Source organism: Brienomyrus brachyistius, chromosome 20 (assembly GCF_023856365.1).
Source record: "Brienomyrus brachyistius isolate T26 chromosome 20, BBRACH_0.4, whole genome shotgun sequence".
NCBI lineage: Eukaryota > Metazoa > Chordata > Actinopteri > Osteoglossiformes > Mormyridae > Brienomyrus > Brienomyrus brachyistius.
In genome coordinates, this window is record NC_064552.1 from 18926444 (window position 1) to 18950232 (window position 23789).

General features: G+C 43.4%; 1 protein-coding gene and 1 non-coding gene across 3 annotated transcripts in view; one reads left to right on the forward strand and one right to left on the reverse strand.

The window, feature by feature from the left end:
* The window catches only part of LOC125715606 (uncharacterized), a 150274-nt gene extending 134928 nt beyond the window's left edge, over positions 1–15346 (forward strand). Inside the window, exons 1-2 of one of the 2 annotated variants that reach the window (XM_048987370.1) lie at positions 13423–13540; positions 14176–15346. In XM_048987370.1, the coding sequence (XP_048843327.1) occupies positions 14320–15177 (858 nt within the window). In that variant the 5' untranslated portion in view covers positions 13423–13540; positions 14176–14319 and the 3' untranslated portion in view covers positions 15178–15346. Of the gene's footprint in view, positions 1–13422; positions 13541–14175 lie in introns of those variants that run through there. The other variant, XM_048987371.1, reaches the window with a different exon arrangement.
* A 4544-nt stretch (positions 15347–19890) lies between these two features.
* LOC125716096 (U1 spliceosomal RNA) lies at positions 19891–20054 on the reverse strand. Its single transcript, XR_007384255.1, has one exon. It is a non-coding gene; the product is annotated as a U1 spliceosomal RNA (small nuclear RNA).
* Between the last annotated feature and the right edge of the window lie 3735 nt (positions 20055–23789).

Consider the following 23789-nt stretch of genomic DNA (forward strand, 5'->3'; position numbering starts at 1 on the left):
TTCATTAAAATTCACAAAATTCATTGTTGTATCTATTAAGAGAGATGGTGGTTTAATTAGTGACCGAGTCAATATTAGTGGAATTTCATTCTGACTGGAAAATCAATTATGGTCTATTTTAGCCTTGTGCCCTGTGTTGTCTGGGACAGACACAACCCTGATCATTGTAAGCTGTTATAGGATGTATCCATTTGAATTTTGGAAGACTTATGTAGACTATTACTGATCACCCAACGCATTTTATCTTGCCCAAGAGCTGGTTTGTATGACAATTGCAAATCATATGTTCACACATGCCGTTGCTATGCAAGTGTGGAAGTGAAAGTTGAAGACTGACCGTGTTGGTGGGACTGACATGCCACCAGGGGGTGCAGTTTGCCTATATATAAATCAAAGATACCGCAAGAATGTTCTAGCTAGAAAAAGACTATGCACTAAACTGTTGCTCATGTCATTGCACCCCCATTATCTGCCCTGTGAGTTTCCTCAAATATTTGTCATGGGGTGACTGTTTTGAAAAACTGCTGAAAAAAGAGCTTCTTATTAAAAATGAGAGTCTTCAGGACTCATTACAGTTTGGTTATAGGGCCAAACGAGAGGTAGAGGATGCTAAAGAGCAAAAGTGGATAAAGCCTCAGAGACTGTATTGTAATTAACCTTAGGACTGCAGTCCATATCAGCCGAAGCTCTACTTTTGATCAATATGTTGTGTGTCCTACCAAACTTAAGACACTGGATTTGTGTTGTACTAAAGATGCATATAAAACTCTCCCCCTTCCACCACTTGGAGGGGCAGACCACAACTACATTCAACTCGACCCATCCTATTGTACTGTGCTACAGAGGGAAAAACCCCTCAACAAATGGACTAAAATCTGCACTCTTGAATCCACCCAGAGCCTGTAATGTTATGAGTATACGAACTGGGAGAGGTTTAAGGAATCCAGCTTGGATACTGATGTTCTTACAGATGTTATCAGCTGCTATGTTTCCTTCTGCGTGGACAATGTGATTCCTGAAAAATCTGTCAAGTTGTACCCAAATAAACCATGTGTGACAGAGCCTCAAGGGGTTGCTATACAGAAAAAAAATCATGAATTTAGAGAGGAAAACCATTTAGAACTGGAAAAAACTGAAAAAGCAAGAGAAATCTGATACAGCAAGCACAAATTTAGGCTCTGCATGGGAAAGCATGAAGACCATTATTGGTACAAAGGACAAAAGGAACTCAATGATTGTGCTGGAGGGATTTAGAGGGAGGCCCTTGGATCTCTGGGCTGGGGACCGATCTGCCCTGGTGTGGCCGGCTGCCGGCAGACCCTGCGGGCTGTCCGCCACGGCCCCTTGGGGCTCCTGCACTGTGGCTGCTGGATGACCCCCCTCCGGAGCTGTCCTATAAAAGGAAGAAAAAAAAGAGTATTAGATTTGTATTGGAATCGGCAGATATTCAAATTTACAATACTGGTATTGGTGAAAAAGAAGTGATATTGTGTTTTCCCTAATATGGAGATCATTTTAATATATTTTGCCCTTTTATCTGCTTTCATCACTAAAGTCATAAAGTCAACTGTCTACCTTAGAATTTCACTGAATAAAGTGACAAAATGGCTAGATTCTGGGCTTATTTTATGTTAATTGACTGTGCCGATGTGTGCGTTCATGCATGTTGTCCCCATTGGGACGAAGGTTATCGTAAAGTGAAACAAACTAGTTAAAAAACAAAAACATTTGCAAACAAAAATTAAAACTACATTTACTTGTGGCCCAGTAAATAACACTTAGGAACACAAACGCTATTTTTGGGGTTTAATTTATTCCATAGATCTACTTCAATAGATGTTTTTATTGGAAAATAAGATTTACATAAGTTTCTTTCCACTTCAATTTTCCCTTACAGGTAAATCTTAAAACGGGGCGGGTACAGTGTAAACACAAAATAAAATGCACAAATCACTGTAGGCTAATCTCCTTTAAGCGAGTATGCAGTAATAAAAGGGAAAATAGCGGTATTACACTGGAAATAATATGGCACTCTAACAACACAAACACGGCATTATTAGGATACCACAACAACGGAACTGACATCCAACATGAACAATATGTTGTTACTGACTTTACACATACCAGCAAAATGTTAAAGGCGCGGGCAGTAAACCGCTCTGAAACACCACACTCTACCGCTCACTATAGTTCCTATCCGGGGCTACGGTGCCATCTCCGAATCAAATGCACTGCATTGCAGTGTCTTGATTTATGCAATCTGCTTGAAAACTTTGCCAGTTACCTTAAATATTGGAATCTTGAAGATGTTTTTGATGTATGTTGCTAAATACCGCTCACTAGTTCCTACAGCTATTAAATCAATAAACTGGGAACATCTCATTAAAAAATAAAACTAACAAAATACAACTAGATAGTTTTATTCCTTAAATCTTATTGGTTTAAAAATTTATACTAATTTGTCATACAACCGTTTAAGTTACAGCACTTTATCCCGCCGATTAAACAATTGTAGTTAAATACTTTATCCAACCCCCAGGCCCGCAGCGGGACATTCGGGCCCGTGCCAGAGCTGTGGTGTTAGAGATCGACTTTTTTAAAATTAGAAATATATTGCTTTATGGGGATGCTGGCTGTGTGCTTCTCACATCCAGGTCCAGCGGTTAAATGAGATGTTACAGTCACTCTGTAGGTCCCCTGCAACAATTTGTCAAACGGAGGCTACTTTGTTTCATTGATGCCTCCTTCTCATGGGTTTATCGCTCACGACTCCAAAAGTTCTTGCGTTCCCCGAGGCCACGGGCATTAGCTGACCGACATGTCTAGACATGCAATACACATAAATCCCCTCTAAACACAGGATGGCTGTGTTTTTACCGATATAAAATGGGTTGTTATTTAACAAAATGCACTGTTAACAATACACAGCTACTGCTTTTACCATTCAAAACTGCCAGGCCCTCTTTCCTCTTTAGCTAGAAAAGGTCGATGCATCCGGTGACCCTGTAAAAATTGTTAAAAGTTTTATTATAAAATAAAAGTTTTTATTTATTATAACACATTTAAATAAGAACATAAGAACTATACAAACGAGAGGAGGCAATTCGGCCCATCAAGCTCGCTTGGGGAGAACTTAACTAATAGCTCAGAGTTGTTAAAATCTCATCTAGCTCTGATTTAAAGGAACCCAAGGATTCAGCTTGCACTACGTTATCAGGAAGACTATTCCATACTCTGACTACGCGCTGTGTAAAGAAGTGCTTCCTTAAATGCAGTTTGAAATGTTCTCCCGCTAATTTCCACCTATGGCCACGAGTTCGTGTATTTGAACTAATGCTGAAGTAACTATTTGGTTGAACAGCATCCAAACCTGTTAGAATCTTATATACCTGGATTATGTCCCCCCTCAGTCTCCTTTGCTTGAGACTGAACAGATTTAGCTCAAGTAACCTTTCCTCGTATGACATTCCTCTAAGACCAGGAATCATTTTTGTGGCCCTACGCTGCACCTTTTCTAAGGCCACAATGTCCTTTTTAAGATATGGTGACCAAACCTGCACACAATATTCTAGGTGAGGTCTCACCAAGGAATTGTATAATCTTAGCATTACCTCCCTTGACTTATACTCCACACACCTGGAGATATACCCCAACATCCTATTGGCCTTTTTTATTGCTTCCCCACACTGGCGAGAATGGGACATGGAATCATTAACATACACACCAAGGTCTTTTTCATGATCAGCTACCTTTATTTCAGTGACACCCATAAAATACCTGTACTTTATATTTCTGCTCCCTACATGGAGTACATTACATTTGTCTACGTTAAATTTCATCTGCCAGGTATCGGCCCAGTCACTAATTAAATCAAGATCCCGCTGTAGCTGCTGAGCCGCTAATTCAGTATCTGCTACACCACCCACCTTGGTGTCATCTGCAAATTTCACCAGTTTACTGTATATATTGGTAATAATAATAATAATAATAATAATACATTTTATTTATAATGCCCTTTACATCCCAGGATCTCAAAGGGCTACAAGTTAAAATAAAGAGAGACAAAATAAATAGTTTAAAAGTAAACAAATTTAAAACTTCTAAGTGGAGGAACCAAAGGTTTTGTTAAAAAGAAAAGTCTTTAGATGCTTTTTAAAACAGTCAGTGGGTTGTGGTGCCCTCAGGAAGTCAGGGAGGGCATTCCATAGGCTTGGAGCAGCAGCACAGAAAGCCCTATCTCCCATAGTCTTCAGATTGGTTCTTGGTTTGTGGAGGAGGTTAGCCTGCGTAGAACGGAGGGAACGTGTTGCGCGTTGTGGGTTGATAAGTTCTTTGAGGTAGGGGGGGGAGGCATGTCCATGGACGCATTGGTGTGTAAGAAGCAAAACCTTATACTCAATCCTGGCGGAGACGGGAAGCCAATGAAGTGAGTGGAGAATGGGAGTGATGTGCTCATGTTTTCGCACTCTCATCAGGATCCTTGCTGCAGAGTTTTGAATGTATTGGAGCCTCTGAAGGCTCTTGCTAGGTATCCCAAAGAGAAGTGAATTGCAGTAGTCCAGTCTAGAGGAGATAAAGGCATGGACCAGTTTTTCGGCATCAGATAGGGAGAGAATGGGGCGGAGTTTGGAAATGTTCCGGAGATGGTAGAAGGAGGTCTTACAGAGATGGTTGATATGGGATTCAAAGGTGAGTTGGGGATCCATTTTTACGCCAAGATTTGTGACTGTTGATGAGAGAGAGATATTAGAGCCAGAGAAGATGATACTGGTTATGGGTGATGATTTTATCTGGTGAGGGGTGCCAACCAGAATGGCCTCGGTTTTGGAGCTGTTGAGTTGAAGGAAATTGTGATCCATCCAAACCTTTATCTCCTCCAGACAGACGGTGAGTTGAGATGGGGATGATGGGGATGATGAGAGTGGCGTTGCAGCTGTGGCATTTACATAAAGCTGTGTATCGTCGGCGTAACAGTGAAAGGAAAATCCATGGCGGCTGATGACCTGACCGAGCGGGGAAAGGTAAAGAATGAAGAGCATGGGGCCAAGAACTGACCCCTGGGGAACGCCACAGGAGACTGTGTGTGGCTTTGAGGTGGAGTCACCCATAGCAAGGTACTCTATCCGGTTTGCGAGGTATGATTGAATCCAGCTGAGGGCAATGTCAGTGAGTCCAAAGGTGGAATGGAGTCGATTTAATAAGATGTCATGGTCAACTGTATCAAATGCAGCAGATATGTCCAGGAGAATAAGCAAGGAGGAAGAGCCAGCATCGGATGACATCAGGAGATCATTTGTGACTCTTACGAGTGCAGTTTCTGTACTGTGGTTTGACCGGAAACCAGATTGGAATTTTTCATAGAGGTTGTTGAGTTTCAGGTGGTTATGCAGCTGGATGGCAACTACTTTCTCAATCACTTTGGATATAAATGGGAGATTGGAGATGGGCCTATAATTGGAAAGGACTTCTGGGTCCAGGTTGTGTTTTTTGAGAAGTGGTCTTATAATGGCTTTTTTTAAGACAGAGGGGATATGACCAGTTTGAAGAGAGTTATTTATAACAGAGGTGATAAGGGGACTTAAGATAGTGATATGGGTCTGCACCAGGGAAGTTGGGAAAGGGTCTAAGGCACAGGTGGAGGGTTTCATCTTCCTGATGATGTTTTGCACCTCTTCTGATGAAGCCAGAGAAAAGCAGTTTAGGCGCTGAGAAATAGCACATGTTGAGGAACATTCGCGTGGCCGACCAGAGAGCCGGGATGGTAGAATTAGTCTGTGAGTAAAGGAACTTCCTTCGGGAACTTCTGTGGACATAACGCGGTCGGCGAAGAAGTCCGAGTTGTTTAATAACTGTAACGCACGGTGGGATACATAAACTGTTGAGATTCATCAGCTGGTCGGCGGAGTAACTCAACATAGAGATGAAGGCAGCGGCATAGATGTAGAATGCAGGCAGAATGTTATTTCGCCGCTTGGCTGTTTTGCCGAAGGTATAATATGGATTTTCGGCTATGCAGCGGCGATGGCGATAGCAATGAATAGCAGCAGGCTTTTCCCAGATGCGCTTCTTAATGGCTGGACAAGCAGAATCGCGCCACGGTGGCAGTGGCAATGAAACTGATCTGTCACGCAGATAATAAAAAGAGGCAAAATATTATTTTAAAACTTGCCGTAATTGTATCCTCAACTCTTGTTATTCGGCTTGATTTGACTGGAGAAGCGGCGAACAGACAACGCCAGCGTCCTCCCCAGCGTCTTGCGTCTTCAATATGTTTCAAGGTTGGGCTTTTCCGCCATTGAGATTCTGCTGTGAGGCTCCCTGGCTCCTAAGACATTAGCCCTGTTGTCCTCTTGGTACACTTGGTATATAAATTAGAAACAATAGTGGTCCTAAAATCGAAGCCTGCGGTACCCCACTATGGACGCAGGCCCACTGTGACATTGTGCCTCATAACTACTCGCTGTTTCCTATCTGTTAACCAGTTATCAATCCAGGTCGCTACGGTACCTAAAATACCTGCCTCTTTGAGTTTAAGTAGGAGCCTCTTGTGGGGGACAACATCAAAAGCCTTTTGGAAATCTAAGTAGATGACATCATAGGCCTTCTTGTCATCAACTTCCTGAGTAGCTTCCTCAAAAAACTCCAACAGATTCGTTAAACAGGATCTACCTCTCCTAAATCCATGCTGGCTATCCCGCAAAATGTTATTGGAGTCCAGGTAATCTACCATTTTCTCTTTGATTATAGCCTCCATAACTTTACCAGTTATACAAGTTAGACTGATTGGCCTATAGTTAGACAAATTACTTCTACTCCCTTTTTTGAAAATGGGCGTTATGTTGGCATGCTTCCAATCAGAAGGTACCACACCTTCAGATAAGGATTTTTGAAACAGTAAAGTTAAGGGTCGGCAAATAATATCCCTCATCTCTTTTAACGCTATAGGTAAGATGCCATCAGGGCCCTGTGATTTATTTTTTTTGAGCTTAGCTAGGCTTTGCAAAACATCTGCTTCAGTTATATATATATATATATATATATATATATATATATATATATATATATATATATATATATATATATATATATATATATATATATATATAAGCTATAGACGATGCTGGATCAGTAATAAGAACTGGTAAGTTACTAATGTCCTCAACAGTGAATACCCGTGCAAAACTATCATTGAACTCATTTACTATATCAATGTCGTTTACTATTATAAGACCCCTACTATCCTGCAGATTGGTAATTTCAGCTTTTAGAGCTCTTTTAGAGTTAAAATACTGGAAGAAACTTTTAACGTCATCCTTAGCTTCCAATGCAACCATCCTTTCAACATTTCTTTTAGCTCGTTTAATATCATTTTTTAACTCAGCCTGTAGACTTAGATATTCCTGCTTTATTCTGTCATCATCAGTTATTTTCCATTGCTGGAACAAAGCCCTTTTCCTCCTTACTTTATACTTTATTTCCCTAGTAAACCACCTAGGTTGCAATTTCCTAGATTTATTCTTGCTGGAGACAGGTATGAAGTCCTCTTGCACTTCCAATAATGTGCTTTTAAAAAATTCCCAGGCCTCTTCAACAGTTTTGTTATTTAACTCCATCCAGTTCACAGTTTCTAGTTTTAGTCTCATACACTTAGTCAGCCTGCCTAACATTGTATATTTTTGATTTGGACTTAGCTCTTCGAACACTAAACTTAACCTCAAATTTGACCATGTAATGATCGCTACTGTCAAGTGGTTCTAAAACGTCTAATTTACCAATCCTGTCCTGGTTATTAGAGAGAACAAGATCAAGAATGGCATCTCCCCTGGTAGGGGTGTTAAGAAACCGAGTAAAAAAAACATGGGGGAAGCACGACCATTCGGTTGGTCTTCTCGGGTTGGCCATTGAATTGGGGGAGATAGGCTGAATAAAGACTGCGTGAGATATTCAACAGTGAAAACATAGCCCTGGAAACTTGGGAGGTAAACTGAGATCCTCTGTCCAAGACTATGTCTTCAGGGAGTCCATAGTGCCGAAAACCCTGTGTAATAACAGGTCTGTCAATTGCAAGGATGTCGGTAACTTCGGGAGGGGAATCAGCCAGCACATCTTTGAAAAGCGATCGACTAAGGTCAAAATAGTGGTATTCCCAGGTGGACCAGTGAGGATTTTAAGCTGAGCACATAGAGGACAAGACAGGACATACCTTTCCATCGCCTTTCCCCACCCCAGTCACCAGTAGTGCTTCTCCAAGATGCGTGAAGTAGCTTTTATTCCAGGATGTCCAGGCTATATGGAAGTGTGCACCCATTGCAGTACCTTGTTACGCAGTTGAGAGGGAACGAAGGTCTTCTGTGGTGGACATTCAGGAGGCGGCAGTGTTTTCTGGTTCCAATCCAGTAGACGTTGCTCTAAATCCCAGGTCACGGGGCTCAGAAAGCAAGATGGAGGTAAGATAGGCGAGGCGGATTCAAGGTTCTTGACTGAGGGAAATTTGCGGGAGAGGGAATCCACCTTGATGTTCTTGGACCCTGGGAGGTAGGTGACCTTGAAGTCAAAATGGGTAAAAAAAAAAAAAAACAGCACCCAGCGAGCCTGCCGAGCGTCAAGATGTTTGGCTTCCCGAAGATATTGCAAATTGTGATGATCCGTAAGTACCTGGAAGGGATGTAATGCCCCTTCTAACCAGTGTCTCCATTCTTCCAAAGAATTTTTTTATGGATAAAAATTCTCGATTCCCGATGTCGTAATTTTGTTCGGCTGCAGTGAGTTTACGTGACAAGAATGCACATGGATGGGTCTTACCAGTGAGAGGGTCCGTTTGGGCCAGGACTGCCCCCATGCCTGCTTCCAAGGCATTCACTTCTACCAGGAACGGGAGTTGGGAGTCGGGTTGTCACAGGATGGGGGCTGAGCAGAACCGCTGTTTGAGGTTCTTGAAGATGAGATGTGCTCCTGGGGTCCACCTCAGTTTCTTCTCTCCTTGTCTGATCAAGTCTGTTAGGGGAGCTGCCACAACACTAAAATTCTGAATAAACGGTCTATAAAAATTTGCAGAACTTAAGAATCACCCAAGTCCCTTGATAGTCTTGGGTTGGGGCCAGTCTCACATGGCAGTGACCTTGTCTCGGTCACTTACCTACACTCCCAGGAGAGATGACATACCCCAAGAATTTCACTGTGTCACGATGGAACTCACACTTCTCACCTTTCACATAGAGTTGATTCTGTCTCAGGCACTGGAGTACCTTTCGCACATGCTCGATATGCCATTCTTCTGTTTCAGAATAAATCAGAATATCATCAATATATGCAGTCACAAAGATGTTCAACATATCACCCAATATGTCATTGATGAAGGACTGGAAGACCGAAGGGCTATTAGAAAGCCCATAAGGCATCAAGAGATATTCATATTGCCCAGTAGTAGTAATGAATGAGGTCTTCCACTTGACACCCTCCTTTATACTGGTCAGATTATAGGCACTCCTTAGGTCCAACTTTGACGAGCAGAACGAAATTGCTCCAAGGCTGAAGAGATCAGGGGGAGAGGCTCTCTTCTTTTTTGCATAATCTTATTGAGGGCTCAATAATCTATTCAAGGTCTTAGATTTCCGTCTGTCTTAGCTACAAAAAAGAACCCAGGCGCAAAATTTGATGTGGAGGGACAAATGATCCCTTGTTTCAGGGATTCCTGCACATACAGATGTAGCCGCTTGAATTTTCCCCCACTTTCCATGATGGGACCTTGGCTGGTCCTTGGCTGGCCCCTGCTGGGTTCTGGGTGGGACCTTGACTGTAATGAGATCCCCCAATATGATGTAATGAACAAGTGGGCCGGCATGATCCGCCCCTTACCTCGCTGTGTGTAAAGTACTTGCAATGATTTATCCATCCACCAGGGGGAGCAGTGATTATGAAAGCTGAAGTGACTTACCTGAAATCAGGTAGAACACCTGATTTCAGGTATCTTAACTTCACTACAAAAAAATGAAAATCTAAGCAAGTATAATTTTCTTGTATTTAGATAAAATTCCAATTTCATTAATAAACTGACTACACTGTAATAAATGACCTGTCAAATTTAGGAAATTATTTCTGTTGTGAGGCAAAGATGGCCTAAAACTAGCAAAATGTGTTTTTAGTCAGTTTATTGATGAAATTAGAATTTTGTATTTTACTTCACCTTTTGGAGATGAGGCGGACCCATGATGTATGCAGTATAATAATTACAGACTGAAACAAAGTAATAAGATTGATATTGTCATGCAATGAGGGACAGTGTGGTATATGAAAATTAAACAGATTTTAAGCTCGTTTGGCACATGATGAAATACTTCATCTGCAAGGAGGCCAAGCCAGATACAAAGCAGCAGCGTGTCCAAGCAAGAGTTATGTTGGGAGAGGAGAGTGACCCAAGATGTGTGTAACAGACTAATTACAGGCCTAAACAAAGTAATACGGTTGATTGTGGAGAATAAAGGTGGACAGAGTGGAAAATGAAAAATAAAAAAACGTATGGTTCTGTACTGTGCTTGAATAAAACAGACACATTCCTTAGTGTGTTCTGTCTGGCTAAGTCTGAAAGGCTGCTGATGGCTGCATATTCACGGGGTGGGGATGGGGGGCAGTCACAATGACGTGTGAATGTGTCATTAACTTCTCTGCTTGGCCACAATGAAAAGAGATATGTTTGCAGGGGATCAAGGTGAGGTTGCTTTCTTAACCTAAGAACACTGAACCAATGGTCAAGCAGGGTGGTGGTAGTATCATGCTGTTTTGCTGACAGCACTTTACATCACTACATTGCGCAAAGAGGATGGAATGATAAAGTAGCACTGGATAGATAGATTGGTACTATGACAAAAAATTCCCAGACTCAAAAAGAGGAACATAAAAGAAACATAGCATAATAAGTATTTACTGTAACCCTTTGGAGTCTGAGGCCTCTCACCCACTTTCAAAGTAGTCTGACATGCCTTAACATTTTAGTTTTTCTGCATTGCTAAAACATTTCCTAAAATCTCCTCTCCTTTGATCAATCCACTAAGCACAAACCCTACAATTCTATCTAAACTCAAAGAAATGAAAACACTACCACTCTGTTAGGTTGAAGAAACTTATTAATCATTTGTTATCATTTCTGTATAATCAGCAATGAGTGTAAATGTATATACATTATTGTTTTCCTCTAGCCTCATACTTTAGATTATATTAATAATAGCATTCAGCTTGCACGTACCCTGAGTATGTGCTCAACAGCTGCCCACCTAAGCAAAACCAGAACTTTCTCTTCTTGCTCTCACCTCCCTATTTTGCGAGACCCCTGCGCCTCCCACTGACTATAAATAAAGGAGCTAAGGGGAACCACCCTTTGTAGCACATTCTGCTGAAAGTGTGGGTACCCTTGCGCAAGTAAAACTTTAAAGCGTGTTGTCTCGTAATTCATAGTGTATGCAGAGTTGGGGTGCAAAGCCTAGCGCTTTCTCCAACATATATGATTTGGAGTGTAAAGCTTTGCCGCTTTCTCCAACACACTCAAAATAGTTGTTGGCATGCAAAGTAGAAACTGTAAGACTATAATAAAAAAAAAGTATGGTCGTCTACCAAAAATATTTGTATACTGTGCAGTTGTTACATATTAGTTATCAGTCATGTTTGCCATATTCAGTACTCCAGAAAAGTTACTGTAAAGAACAAAGCCAAAAAATAAACAAATGAGAGGCATATTACAGTATGAAATCTGTCATGTTCCAGCCTTGGGTGGACAGTGGGATGGTTGTGCGTCTGGACATTTTCCATTGGATCCACCGGTTTGACGCAGCCATCCGAACAGAGTCTCACTGCAAGTACGCCATTTTCAAGTCTGCTGTAGCTGGGGCAGTGCTGGCGTACAACCGCACGGACTTGGAGCTGCTCATCAAGGCGGTCAGAGCCAAGGACCCGGCAGCGCTGAAGTCCGTGTCAGACGAGGATGTAGTGCGGCTCTACATATCCAGGGAGCAGCTGAAACATCATGTACGGAGGGTCACACTCGGCGCTCAGGAAACATTCCAGCTCATCCACCTGGCCATCGAGGAGCTTAAAGGTCCCGCCGGTCTGGATGAGAATGGAGTGAGCCTCTTCAAAACACCAGGTATGGAAAAAAAAGCTATTACAACACAAATGCCAGTAGTGTGAGAAGTGAAGCATAAAACACGGGATGTATCTATTTTACACATTTACATTAAATGCATACACAGTGGCCATTGATGAGATCTGGGCGGAGCAGCAGCGGCATCTGGAGGGCATCCAGGATCCACCAGACATGAGCATGTATAGGGTTGCACGTAACAACCATCAGCAATGTGGATGTGCCCTATTACAAATGTCTGCGTGGAAGCAACAGCCTGGAAGGATTCCACAAAGCTCTGCCGCACATGATTCCAAGTATGAACGTGTAGTCTGATCACTTCTAACAAATGAAACATGGGCCTGTTATTATTCCAACACCGTTATACATTTTATTGTCATGTCCAGGTCCTCACTGCGCAGCGCAGCCCTATCAGGTTTACCTGCTAAGCGGCATTGTGCGGTGGAACTCGGACAGGAGCTCGGATGCCGTGTTTGGTGGCAGAGGACGGCACCACAGGACCTACTCTGCACCGCTGATCGACCGCCTCAACACCCGCTGTCAGCAGCTGTTTGGTGAGACTGTGGAAGAGAATTTCCGGACCCCTGCTGATGTCCCTTCCGACGAGCTGCTTGGGTTAGAGTACCTGTTCAGCCAGAGCACAGGTGAATCTGGGACATTTTCCCTTAGCGGCATTGTCGACGATGGACCTGGTCCGGAGGAGGAGGTGGTTCAGCCCGGGCAGCCCGATCCAGACGAGGCGTACGAGAGCAATGTGGAGCTACAGGACGATGTTCCGGATGCTGTCCTCTCCCACATCACACTCACCAGCGATGAAACTTCCACTGTCTATCCATCCGGCGGGACCCACTTATCGGGTAGGTCAGTTGGTGTGGCTGTCGACACGGAATCTACGTCTCCCAGGGTGTAAGAAGTTGACCGCGCGGTTCCTCGGACCCTTCCGTATCCTGAGGCGAGTGGGACCCGTGGCTTATCGTTTACAACTCCCTAAAGTCTATCGCATCTGCCCTACCTTTCATGCCTCACTGCTGAAAGCGGTGAAGTTCAGTTCCCTACGGCCCGATGTCCCTCCGCTGGACGACTCCCCAGAGGACGTGCCTGAGGTGGACCCGGCCCCACGAGTCCGCTCCATCCTGGATTCTTGCCGCCAGAAGGGTCAACTCCAGTATCTGGTCCACTGGGAGGGGGAATCCCGGGAGGACAGTAGCTGGTTGCCGGCCAGCGCGATTGACGACCCAGACCTCAAGACCGCCTTTCACCAGTCTCACCCCTCCCGCCCTGCTCCGCGCCCTCGGGGTCGGCCCCGCAAGCGTCTTCGGCCTCCGGGAGGCAGCCGTCAGGGGGGGGGTACTGTTATGCCCCCACAGGCGGACACCACCAGCAGAGGCTCATTCAGTGTACTGAGCCTAGGTATAAAGCCAGCCAGAAGTCACCAGCCCAGTGCGAAGTATTGCGCTGATGATTAGAAGCCTTGCTAAGCACTTTCTTGTCGATTGTCTCTCCCTGCTACCAGACCCTGCCTGTTTGCCTCGTGTCCTCTCCTTACCCCTCTCTCTATCCCGTTCCAGACCCGTTCCCGCACCTGACCCCTCTACCCTGCCTGCTCCGGCTCGTCTCGTTCCCGTGCCCTTGTGTATTCCTGTCCCGCGCCTCCTTGTAGGACTGACCCCCCGGCTTACGACTTCCCTGCCTGTTTTTCAACCTTGTCTCTCGCCTATTCCTTCTGGTGCCTCAGCTCGGTTTTCATTGATAGAGCGCCTCTCGGCTTGCATCCCTGGATCCGGCTTTCTCTGTTCTGGTTATCCTGACAATATATCAATATCTCTATATCTCTATATCTCTATATATATATATATATATTTTGTTTCATTTATGTCTCAAGAATAATGTCTTACTTACTTTGTGGTGACATATTTATGCAATTTCCAGCCAGAGGAAATCTAAAAAGTCAGTATAAATAGAAATCCGGTATGGGTATGAGAAATTTTGGGGTTGACGGTACCACATGTATTTACCACATTCGTATGTCTTTTGTTTTTTTAAAGGAGGACGCCTGCAGCCAAAATCCTCTTCCTGGCTTTCAAAAGCTGGAAAGGTTCTGCTCTGTGCTGGTGGAGATTGGCTTGGTAGACGACAAGCTGTCACTTAGCACAGAGCAGCGGAACAGGGTGCTTGAAGCCTGGAATGCCATGGAAGAGCATGACAAACATCCACAGCAGTTCAACCAGCTGTACAAATCACATTGGGGCAACACCCTTTACTGCCGCACTAAAAGAGATGACCCCTTCGAGGCTACTGTAGTACAGCGGGTGAAGATGGCCAAGCGGTACGCTCCAGCCCAACATGACATCAGCGCGCAGCACAACAGAATGATGTACACACTGGTGAAACTGTTGTGGCTGCACTCACCTCAAGGGTCTCGCACCAGCCCTGAGAAGACCTTTATCTTAAAGGTGTACCAGCGAATCCAGCACCGGATTTTGGTGGAGGATCCAGTTCTGTGCAAAGCTGGCATTCCTCTGCCAAAGATCAACACAAAGACCGTGCGGGACTTCATTCGTCGCCAAGAGAGGCTTCTCAACATGCGCGCAACAAAACAGCCTTTAACCATCACAAAGACCACCTCCATCTCATCCGCTGACCTACCTCCGGCACCACACCAGCCAGCGGTCCTCCCTGCACCAGACTACCCCCTGATGGAATATGTGCCCACACCCAGCACAGCAGGCACAAAGGTGTTAAAGGAAAGGACAGATGTGGTGATTCCACTCTCCCGGCCTCAACCACTACTGTCGGCACCACTGAGGAAAACCCCCCCCGACTTCTACCATCACCAGACCTGTGACCTCCCTCTCTGCATCTGCAGCAGCCCCTGTGATTGCTGGTCCCTTCATACAGCCCATGATGCTCGCCAGTGCGTCAGCTCCTCTGATTGCTGGCCCCTCCACACAGCCCACAATGCTTGCCAGTCAGTCAGCTCCTGCGATTGTTGGTCTGCCCACCTCATCCTGTGCATCTTTGCCCATGATGCCCGCTTCCAAGACTGAAAGCACATTCCACAGCACTGACAGTCCTTCAGCGTGGGCGAGAGCTACGCAGTATAAGCGTAAACTGAAGGAAGCCCTCTCAGGTGTTGGAGAGAAACTATCACGGATACAAAATCTCCCTGTTTGTACACTCTGTGGCCAACCGACCCAGGGACACAAGAAAAAAAAAAAAAAAAAAAAAAAAGTTTCTGCCCAGTAAAAATGTCGTCCCCGTCTAAAGGTCTGAGCAATAGAGTGTATGATAGCTACGAACACTTTACCTCTGTTGTAGATGACTTGCAGGAATGAGGTGTAGCTCCTCTTCTCCCCTTGGGGATCGGCAAATGTAAATAGTTGAATGTAAAATAGTTGTTTAAATCCATGCTCCGTGTTTTTTATTAATTCCCTTAACTGTAGTGTTGTGGTGTTATTACTTGGTACAATGCTGCTATAAATCATCAGTGTAACATGTAAGAGCATTGCTCCAATTATTAATCTCTGCACTTTGTGAATTCTCATCCATGGTACAATGCTCTATCATCAATGTGTTGGTCAATAAAGGGCAATTTTTTTTTGCTTCAGTGCTGAACTTTATTACTCCCTACCAATCATATCGCTTATGAATTGCACTACCCATTTGTAGGACTCGATTCTACGGTAGCGCAAGATCTAAAGTCACTGTAGATGGACTATAGACAGTTCGGCCATCTGATAGGCCGTCTACAGTCGGCTAAGTCAATAGTCCGGCAAAATTTGCCCGTAGACTAAGCATGCGGCATTCTCCAACTCCCGCCCACTAATCCGATTGGACGTGACATTCCCCTCGGAATTTGACTGCCGCAAATAAATCACTGAGATATCATAGAATAATTTCATTTACTGAGCAACTTTTCTGCATGAGTGGTGGCGTTTTCAGCTGACTGAAGAAAGCAAAGAGTTTCAGCACAGCAATGTTCTTCCTGTGGATTTCGAGATTTACCTACGGTAAGTGTAAATTGATTAGTTTCCTGTTAATAATTATGATAGTGTATGGTCAGTAACTCAAATGCCATGTAAATGCAAGAATCCGACAGATTGGCGTATGAATAAACCGATCTAGGTCATACAGTAATATCTGGATTACATTTAAAATACCAGTAAGGCAGAGAATAATAGTTGTTATAACACCACTACCCGTTTAGCGCTGGATTGAATAGCATAAACGGGATGCACAGAATAAACTGTATACACAGCACTGCATATGACTGAATAAGCATCAGAGCAGCGTCGGTTTTACGTTTGATTATCTTATTAAACGCAATAAGCCGATTATTAAATGTCATGTAAATGCCCTTTCCATGCCGAAAAAAAATCAGAACGGCTTCGACAATACATTTGTAGGAGAAGCGCTTGTAATATACAGTAACTCCTTGGTTATTTGCTAGATGATGGCAAAGTATTAAGTGGGAATATTTCTGGAGCTAATGTAAGCAGATATTAAAGGCTTCAGTCACATATTCGTTTCTGATGGAATTTCACACTTTTAAACGGCCGTTAATTTATCATTTTTGCGGTTGATGAGGGTATTCATGGTTGATCGTGATGTAAATGATCGCTATGATTGGAATACTCGCTGCACTGTTCCCGGATCTGGCGGATCTGAACACCACAAATGTTATTTCCATGTTATATATGCAAAATGCAGAGCACAGTACCGTTTCGAAATTGGTGATTGTCTGAAAATAGTTTATATTTTATAGAAGTAAGTGTCTGATGTGTGTGGTGGGATTTGGGTTTCTGGTTGAACGTGCACGCTCAGGGAGATTGAAATGTAGGAATGACGTTACAAACTACATTTCCACTACATTCCAGGTAAACTAAAAATGGCAGCACCAGCAATCCAGGTTGTGAACCCCAGTGCTGTAGCAAGTCGCCAACAGGCAGTGCTTGTAGCGACTAAAGCAGCACGCATGTACGAAGAAAAGATGACCATCCCCAAACCCCAAAGTGAGCTGCTGCACCAGTCCACTGCTCTCGCCTATTCCGAAAAACTCCTCTGTGCTGAAGGGATTTCAGCACCATCCGGCCAGCAGTGCCTGGGGAAGTTGGTCATACCATTTGACCAGCATGAACATGCACCGTTCTGCTTGCTTGTGGCAAATGATGCGGGCTACATGAAGTAGTAAGTATATTTTATGAAACTGCATTCATCTTTAATTTCATTTACGCTTAAGTGTCATTTTATTTAGCTGCTGAAAGCAGTTTTCCTCTAAAAATATTTATACTAAGGTTAAGGATCTATACTTGTATTTCATGCTGCTTTTTTGCTGAGGATTTTTGCCAATAATTATAACATGTTGCTTGTAATTGCAGTGTCAATGACAAGCAGAGAGAGGCGGCGGCAAACCCTCGTAGGACAGCCACAATCCAGAACCACTGGACCGACAGCACTCAAGGCAGCAGGACAGGCCAGAGTTTTTCAGCGGTGACAAGGGGGAGCTTATCCGGAAGGCCAACAGTTCAGTGAGCAGATGGCTACATACACCTGTCACACAACAAGTGTGACAATAAAGAGATTTAGGAAATACATAAACGACAGGAAGAACCAAGTAAGTTGCAGCACATGCCCAGTAAATGTAAATTGTTGCAATTACTGCTCTTTTGCATTGTTGATTACTTGGGGAAAAAAATCATTTTTTTTTTTCTTGCCAGAAACTGAGCTCCACTAGTCAAGACTCCACATGGCTGGATGACTTTGACAATGAGGAATTTGGAAGGAGGTAATTGTTGGCGGACATGGTTAATGTCTACCTCAGACATCTTTCAAAATGTGAAATTATTCAGCTAGGTACACTGAAAATCTTTCCTTGTGATTTTAAGAACTGGGCAGGTCCAAGACGCCGAAGCCCGAGGCATCCTCGACCACCAAGGCATCCTCCTGCCAGGCGTCTTCCACTGTCCAGGCGCTCTCCACGCCACAGGCATCCTCCCCTGCCAAGATGCCCTCCTCCATCCAGGCCTCTTTCAGTGTCCAGTCTTCATCCACCTCACGCTCTTCCACCAAAGCGTCCAAGGCAACCTGCTCCAGCCAGACATTGTCCTCCGCCAAGTCCTCTTCCTCTACCCAGCAGTCTTGCGTCTCTCGGGCACCCACCTACAGATCTTCACCCATCAAGGAGCCTCTGCCCAGCACCTCTTCTGTGGAGCCAATTCAAAGCGAATCCCCTGTAAGCGATATTCATATACATGCAAACAGATGGTAAAGAGAATGTGCATCACTCTGCAGTGATATGCTGTGTGGGCATGTATAACTATACAAGTACAACTCTTTGCATAAATGTGTATTTAAGTAATATTCTGTTGCTATGTCCCAGGTTGAGCTGGGGGGTTGGGTGCGTCTGTGGGAAAACCCCAACAGCATCCCATGAGCCGACATTTCCTGCCTCAAAGAGGACACAGAAAGAGGGATGTTCACACCCGTTCAAATCTAGAGAGACCACACTGATCAGACCGCATGTGATTTTACCCATCAGTGTCCTGGCTACGTCAGGGGTTCTCTGCCAAACCCGGACCTCTTTTTATGCGGCCGTGTCTTTGTGTGGCGTCCCATTGGAGTGTGGAGATGCTCCCTGAAGTGTCCCTGAGGTGATGCGTGTGTGGGAGCATGACAGAATGTCCACCTCTACAAGTCTGACCAGAAAACTAACCCTTATAGGACTCACAAGTTTGCATCTTTAAATAATTACATTAGACAGACATCAGAAAAGGATCAGCACTTTACAAACGTATATATTACATGCCTTATAAAGCTAAGCAACAGTTTTAAAGAAAGTTTCACACAAATTCAACAAGATGCCTACAAATAAAGATCTAAAAGGTTATACCTCTTAAAACATCATATAAATCACTAACAATAGATACGCAACTCAATGAAAACTCCTAGCCAAGTTAAAATAAAATATAAATGTATAAATTCACAATAAACAATTAAAACATCAACAGTATTAAACGATGTTAAAAGATGGGGCGGGGCACTACAGTGGTGTGTGTGTGCGCACGTGTGCACAGGCTCGTGTGTGCGTGCATGCATTTTCTCCCCTTAGCTTGCAGAGGTTCATCTCTCTTTTTTCGTATTAGTCACAAAATTGGGAGTTTGGAATCGTGTCGCCATTTATGCAAATTGAAGAACTTTTGATGAGCAGTTGGAGGCTTGTGTAAATTCTAATTCTAAAGTTGCTGTGAGGAAATTTAGTGAATTACACATTCCTTCCAGAGCTTAGACATGCCATTTTAACCCCTTTGAGAGGATCTTTTCAATAGCTTCTGAGCTGTAACTTTTTCCTGCAACAAGAACTCAAAGAGTACTTTTATGGTATGGGAAAGAGTACTTTCTTTCCAATGAAGTGAGTATATGCCTTTAACGAGGCTCAAAAACAGTGTTTTTATTGTGCTTTTGAGGTGCTAATAAAATGTTAGCTTGTTACTACTTATAAACCCAGTGTGATATCAATTGAAGGAAAAAAAAGTAATAAATGAACAGCATATCTGAGCCATGAAAATTAGGCAATTGACATGCCAAATTAAATGAAAATTTAATTTGGCCTTCCTTTTTCCCCAATCAAAGAACCTTTATGAGGGTGCCATATATGTACCAAGAACCCATAAAAGTACAAAAGGATCCACATTGAAGAGAGAACTGGGTAAAACAGCACCCCCATGTTGTAATACCCTCTTATCTATCTTTCTACCAGTGATCAGGGGAGAGCGCGAACGCAGTCCCCCACTACCAGAAATTATGCAGTCGAGATTCCCACATTTGGGGAATTCGCAGGGGTCAGCACAACCGGAGTGCAATGGCTGAGCCTCGCCCTGGGTGAACCACCTTCTTGATCATGGTATCTCCCCTGCCAGGTAAGTATGAGTTGCTCTCCGAGTCAGACGGCATGTCTCTCCAGAGCAAGTGTGTTCAGTTCACGGTTTTCCATTCATATGGGCAAATCTCAGCCTACAGCGATTCTGAACAAGTACTCCCCAAAGTACTTTTGCTTTGCTGTATGTATCTGCCGTCATGTGAGCTGTACTGTTTTCATTTTGCGTGCCATCGCCCCCTTCAGGATATCCCAGAATGCCTTGCACGTCACCATTTGCAGAACCACCCAACCAGACAGGAAGAGGACTGTACATTACCAGTAACAGAATGCTGAGGGATGTTAGGACACAGAACATGAGAAAAAACACATTCAACTCTGGCTTGAAAATTTGTACGTGAAACAAACCAGTGCATACAACTGGATACCTTTACCATAATATCAAACTGACTATTAAACACTGAGCACAGGGATGCAAGATAGTTTAGAAAATACCTCAGTGGTTAATTGTATACTGCAGCGCAGATACTTAGCAGTCAGGCTGCCACAAGGTAGGATGATCAACGATGAGTTGTATATCGCCACTGGCCTGTTCTTGACCTTTTAACTTGTGGCTGCTGCCCGGCTGTGATCAAACATGGTCTATTGTCTTAGGCCCTGTTCACACCTGGTATTACAGTTTCTCCATTGGTTTGGCTCATTTCTTGAAACAGAAATGACTCAAAACAAGGACAAATCTCCAAAAACACCTTGCAATTGTTCACAACAGAATGGCATTTCTCATTGATTTCATCAAATTGCAAATGTCTTAGTACACGTCACAAGCGTCTCAGTGCATCTTTGCAAATGGTTATATACAAGTAGCCTACAGTTAGCACAATGAGCTCACATTTAGCACATTTCCCAAATAGATCTTGCTGATGTAAACCGATTAGTTGATTCTCAGTCTAATGGTTGTTCTCTCCAAAACATGTCAGCATCATTCCATTGTGTAAGACATCATATGCACAATAGTCTGTTCAATTGTCAAAATTAGTTAACAACATACCATGGGTATTGAAGAAGCATCAGATGACCATGAAGTAGATTTACAGGGTACTATTTAAGAGGAACTCTGACAGAGTGAAAGAGCTGCGGTACCAGTATGTGCATGCAAGTCAGTTATTGGTTGTCTAACATTGTAACATTACAGTAAGCAGTGCTTCCCAGTTTTTTGGGGGGGGTTTCAGTATCCTCTTTACCTTCAAAATCCAGCTTTATCTGACTACAGCATTTTGCCTAAAAACTGCAACAGAAAACTGTATTCAGTATTTCTCCAAAAACTGTCAAAAGGCCTGACCTGGGCCTGTACCCCAGGTTTGGAGCCACTGGAGTAGTGGCCAGTAGTAGGCTATATTGAACTTGTGGAGGAGAACATAGAAAATTTAGATATAAACAACAGTAATAGGATTGTTCTAACTGCTCTATATGATTGATTATTTTTTACTCTGTTGTGGAGAATAATGGCATTAGAAGGAAATGAAACACCTCACATCCTCATGTTTGTCGATGAGGCTGGTTTCAACCTGGCCAAGGGCCGAAGACGTGGCCGTAACATTATTGGCCAGCGGGCCACGGTGGATGTCCCAGGCCAGCAAGGGGGCAATTCAACAATGTGTGCTGCCATATCTGAGAATGGTGTGGCCACACACATCCCCAGTTTAGGCCCATACAACACTCAAAAGCTCCTCATTTTCTTGGACCGTCTTTATACTGATCTGGTCCCAGAAAATGAGAGCGGTCTCAAAGGGTCTCACCTACCACATTATGAGATTGTGTGGGACAATGTGAATTTCCACCGTGGCCCACTCACCAGGGCCTGGTTCATTACCCATTCAAGGACGCTCATGGAGCTACTACCACCATACTCTCCTTTCCTCAATCTGGACATCACAGGGGATCAATGTAAAGGATGTTTGAGACATTCACACCGTTTCTTCCCCCGCTGCATCGCAAGGGAAAATATCCGCTGCGATGTGGACAAATATCTATGGGCAAACAGAGAGCAGCAAGTGGATGGCCAGGAGGATGAGGATGGTGACCAGGAGAGGGAGGGTGACGACAGCGACCAGTGAAAGTCCAACTGTAGTTGTGAAACTTTATTTACAACACTGTATGCTAGATATAATTTCTTGTTTCTGTTTATATTTCATACATGTACAGAACACTGTACACATTTTCTTTTATTTGCTCTAATGTACGGAAGTTACTTTGTGTGTGTGAATAAAAATGGTTAATTTCCTTGGCAGTATGAGCACAGTGCGTGTGATGTCAAACTGGAGGCTGCTCTTACTGTAAAATCCTTTTTTCAGTTTTATACATAATTGTATTCTGTTAGCTAGACCTCTGCCATAGTGACAAAACATCTAGGCATTTTGACTTGCAGTGCTCACACAATGCCATAGGGACGATGCATTTTGGGGCACTGACTATATGAGAAAGGAATTTAGTTTTGACGCAGGGGTAAACTGTTTACCTGAAAACAGTAACTAAACTACCAACCACCTGAAAAGTTGACAAAAATGTGTCTTTTTAAATGTTCCCAGGCCTTAATTGTCATAAAAAGAAATGTTCTGGCGTTAAGTTGCTACATTGACTGCTGGCATTAAAAAACACATGAACACCATGAATCCTGTTGGTGTCCGTCTGCCCCACCCCCCTCCCACCCAAAGCTGTAAACCTAGGGGAAACACCGATAATCATTTTCATTCCTGTTTAAATCACACCTAGATGGGTTTGTGTGAAATTTATGTTAACTCTTTGCTTTAAAAATTAACAACAACATTACAACAAAACTACATTTTCTTCTGAAAATTCAGAAAATTTTTCAATAATATGCAGCCCAGGTGTATGCTTTGTTAGTTTCTTGACAGACCATTCAGATGTTGCATCTCTTCCCAAGACCAAATTGCAATAAAAAGCTCTCCTCCTGTGTCCATGAATCCATTATTATTACTTTAACATGTCTCGCTTAGTTTATCACCGTTTTCCCCCGAGTCAAACTTTTCTTTCAAAATGGCAGTTGTATTGTGTAAAGCATTTCCAAGTTCTGCTCCAAAGGTCCCCAGTGACTTTAGCACTTTAGGCACAGGTTGATTGACACAAAGTAATTGTAATAGGGAAATTGCCGAAAACATGGTATCTGCTGCAGTGGAAGAGCACCTCAGGTATCTGCAGTCTGTCCAGAACAGCACAGGTCACAACCCCTAGGGTGTAGGATACCAGTCCATCACAAGGCACACAGACAGCAGAGGCAGAAAACAATACCATTCACTGGACATGAGGTTCTCTCCTGTAGCATGGAGACCGCTGCTGAATTAACAGTGCTAACTGGCTCTGATGCTGATTTGACTGTACCAAACTATTTCTGCTGCAGGCCCCTGCGCAAGCTTTTCTGACAGCGAGATCATGCTTGCGCATCACACTTTGTTTCCACGAAGATCACTGCAGCCATCTTGTGGCTGAACTGTGGAATTGCATGTAATGTCAGACAAACCACCAAACCCACTTACAGAACTTACATTGGACATCAGTACAGGAAACAGTGCTTTACAAACCTGAATGTTAAAACTAAGCTACAATTTTAAATTGTAAAATTAAATTAAATTCAGACAAATTCAACAGTAGACACCGACAAAATCAACTCAAGACTAAACAATTTAAAAGGTTATACCCTTTAAAATATAATATAGATCACTAACAATAGATACAAAACTCAATGAAAACTCCCAGCCAAGTTAATAAGTA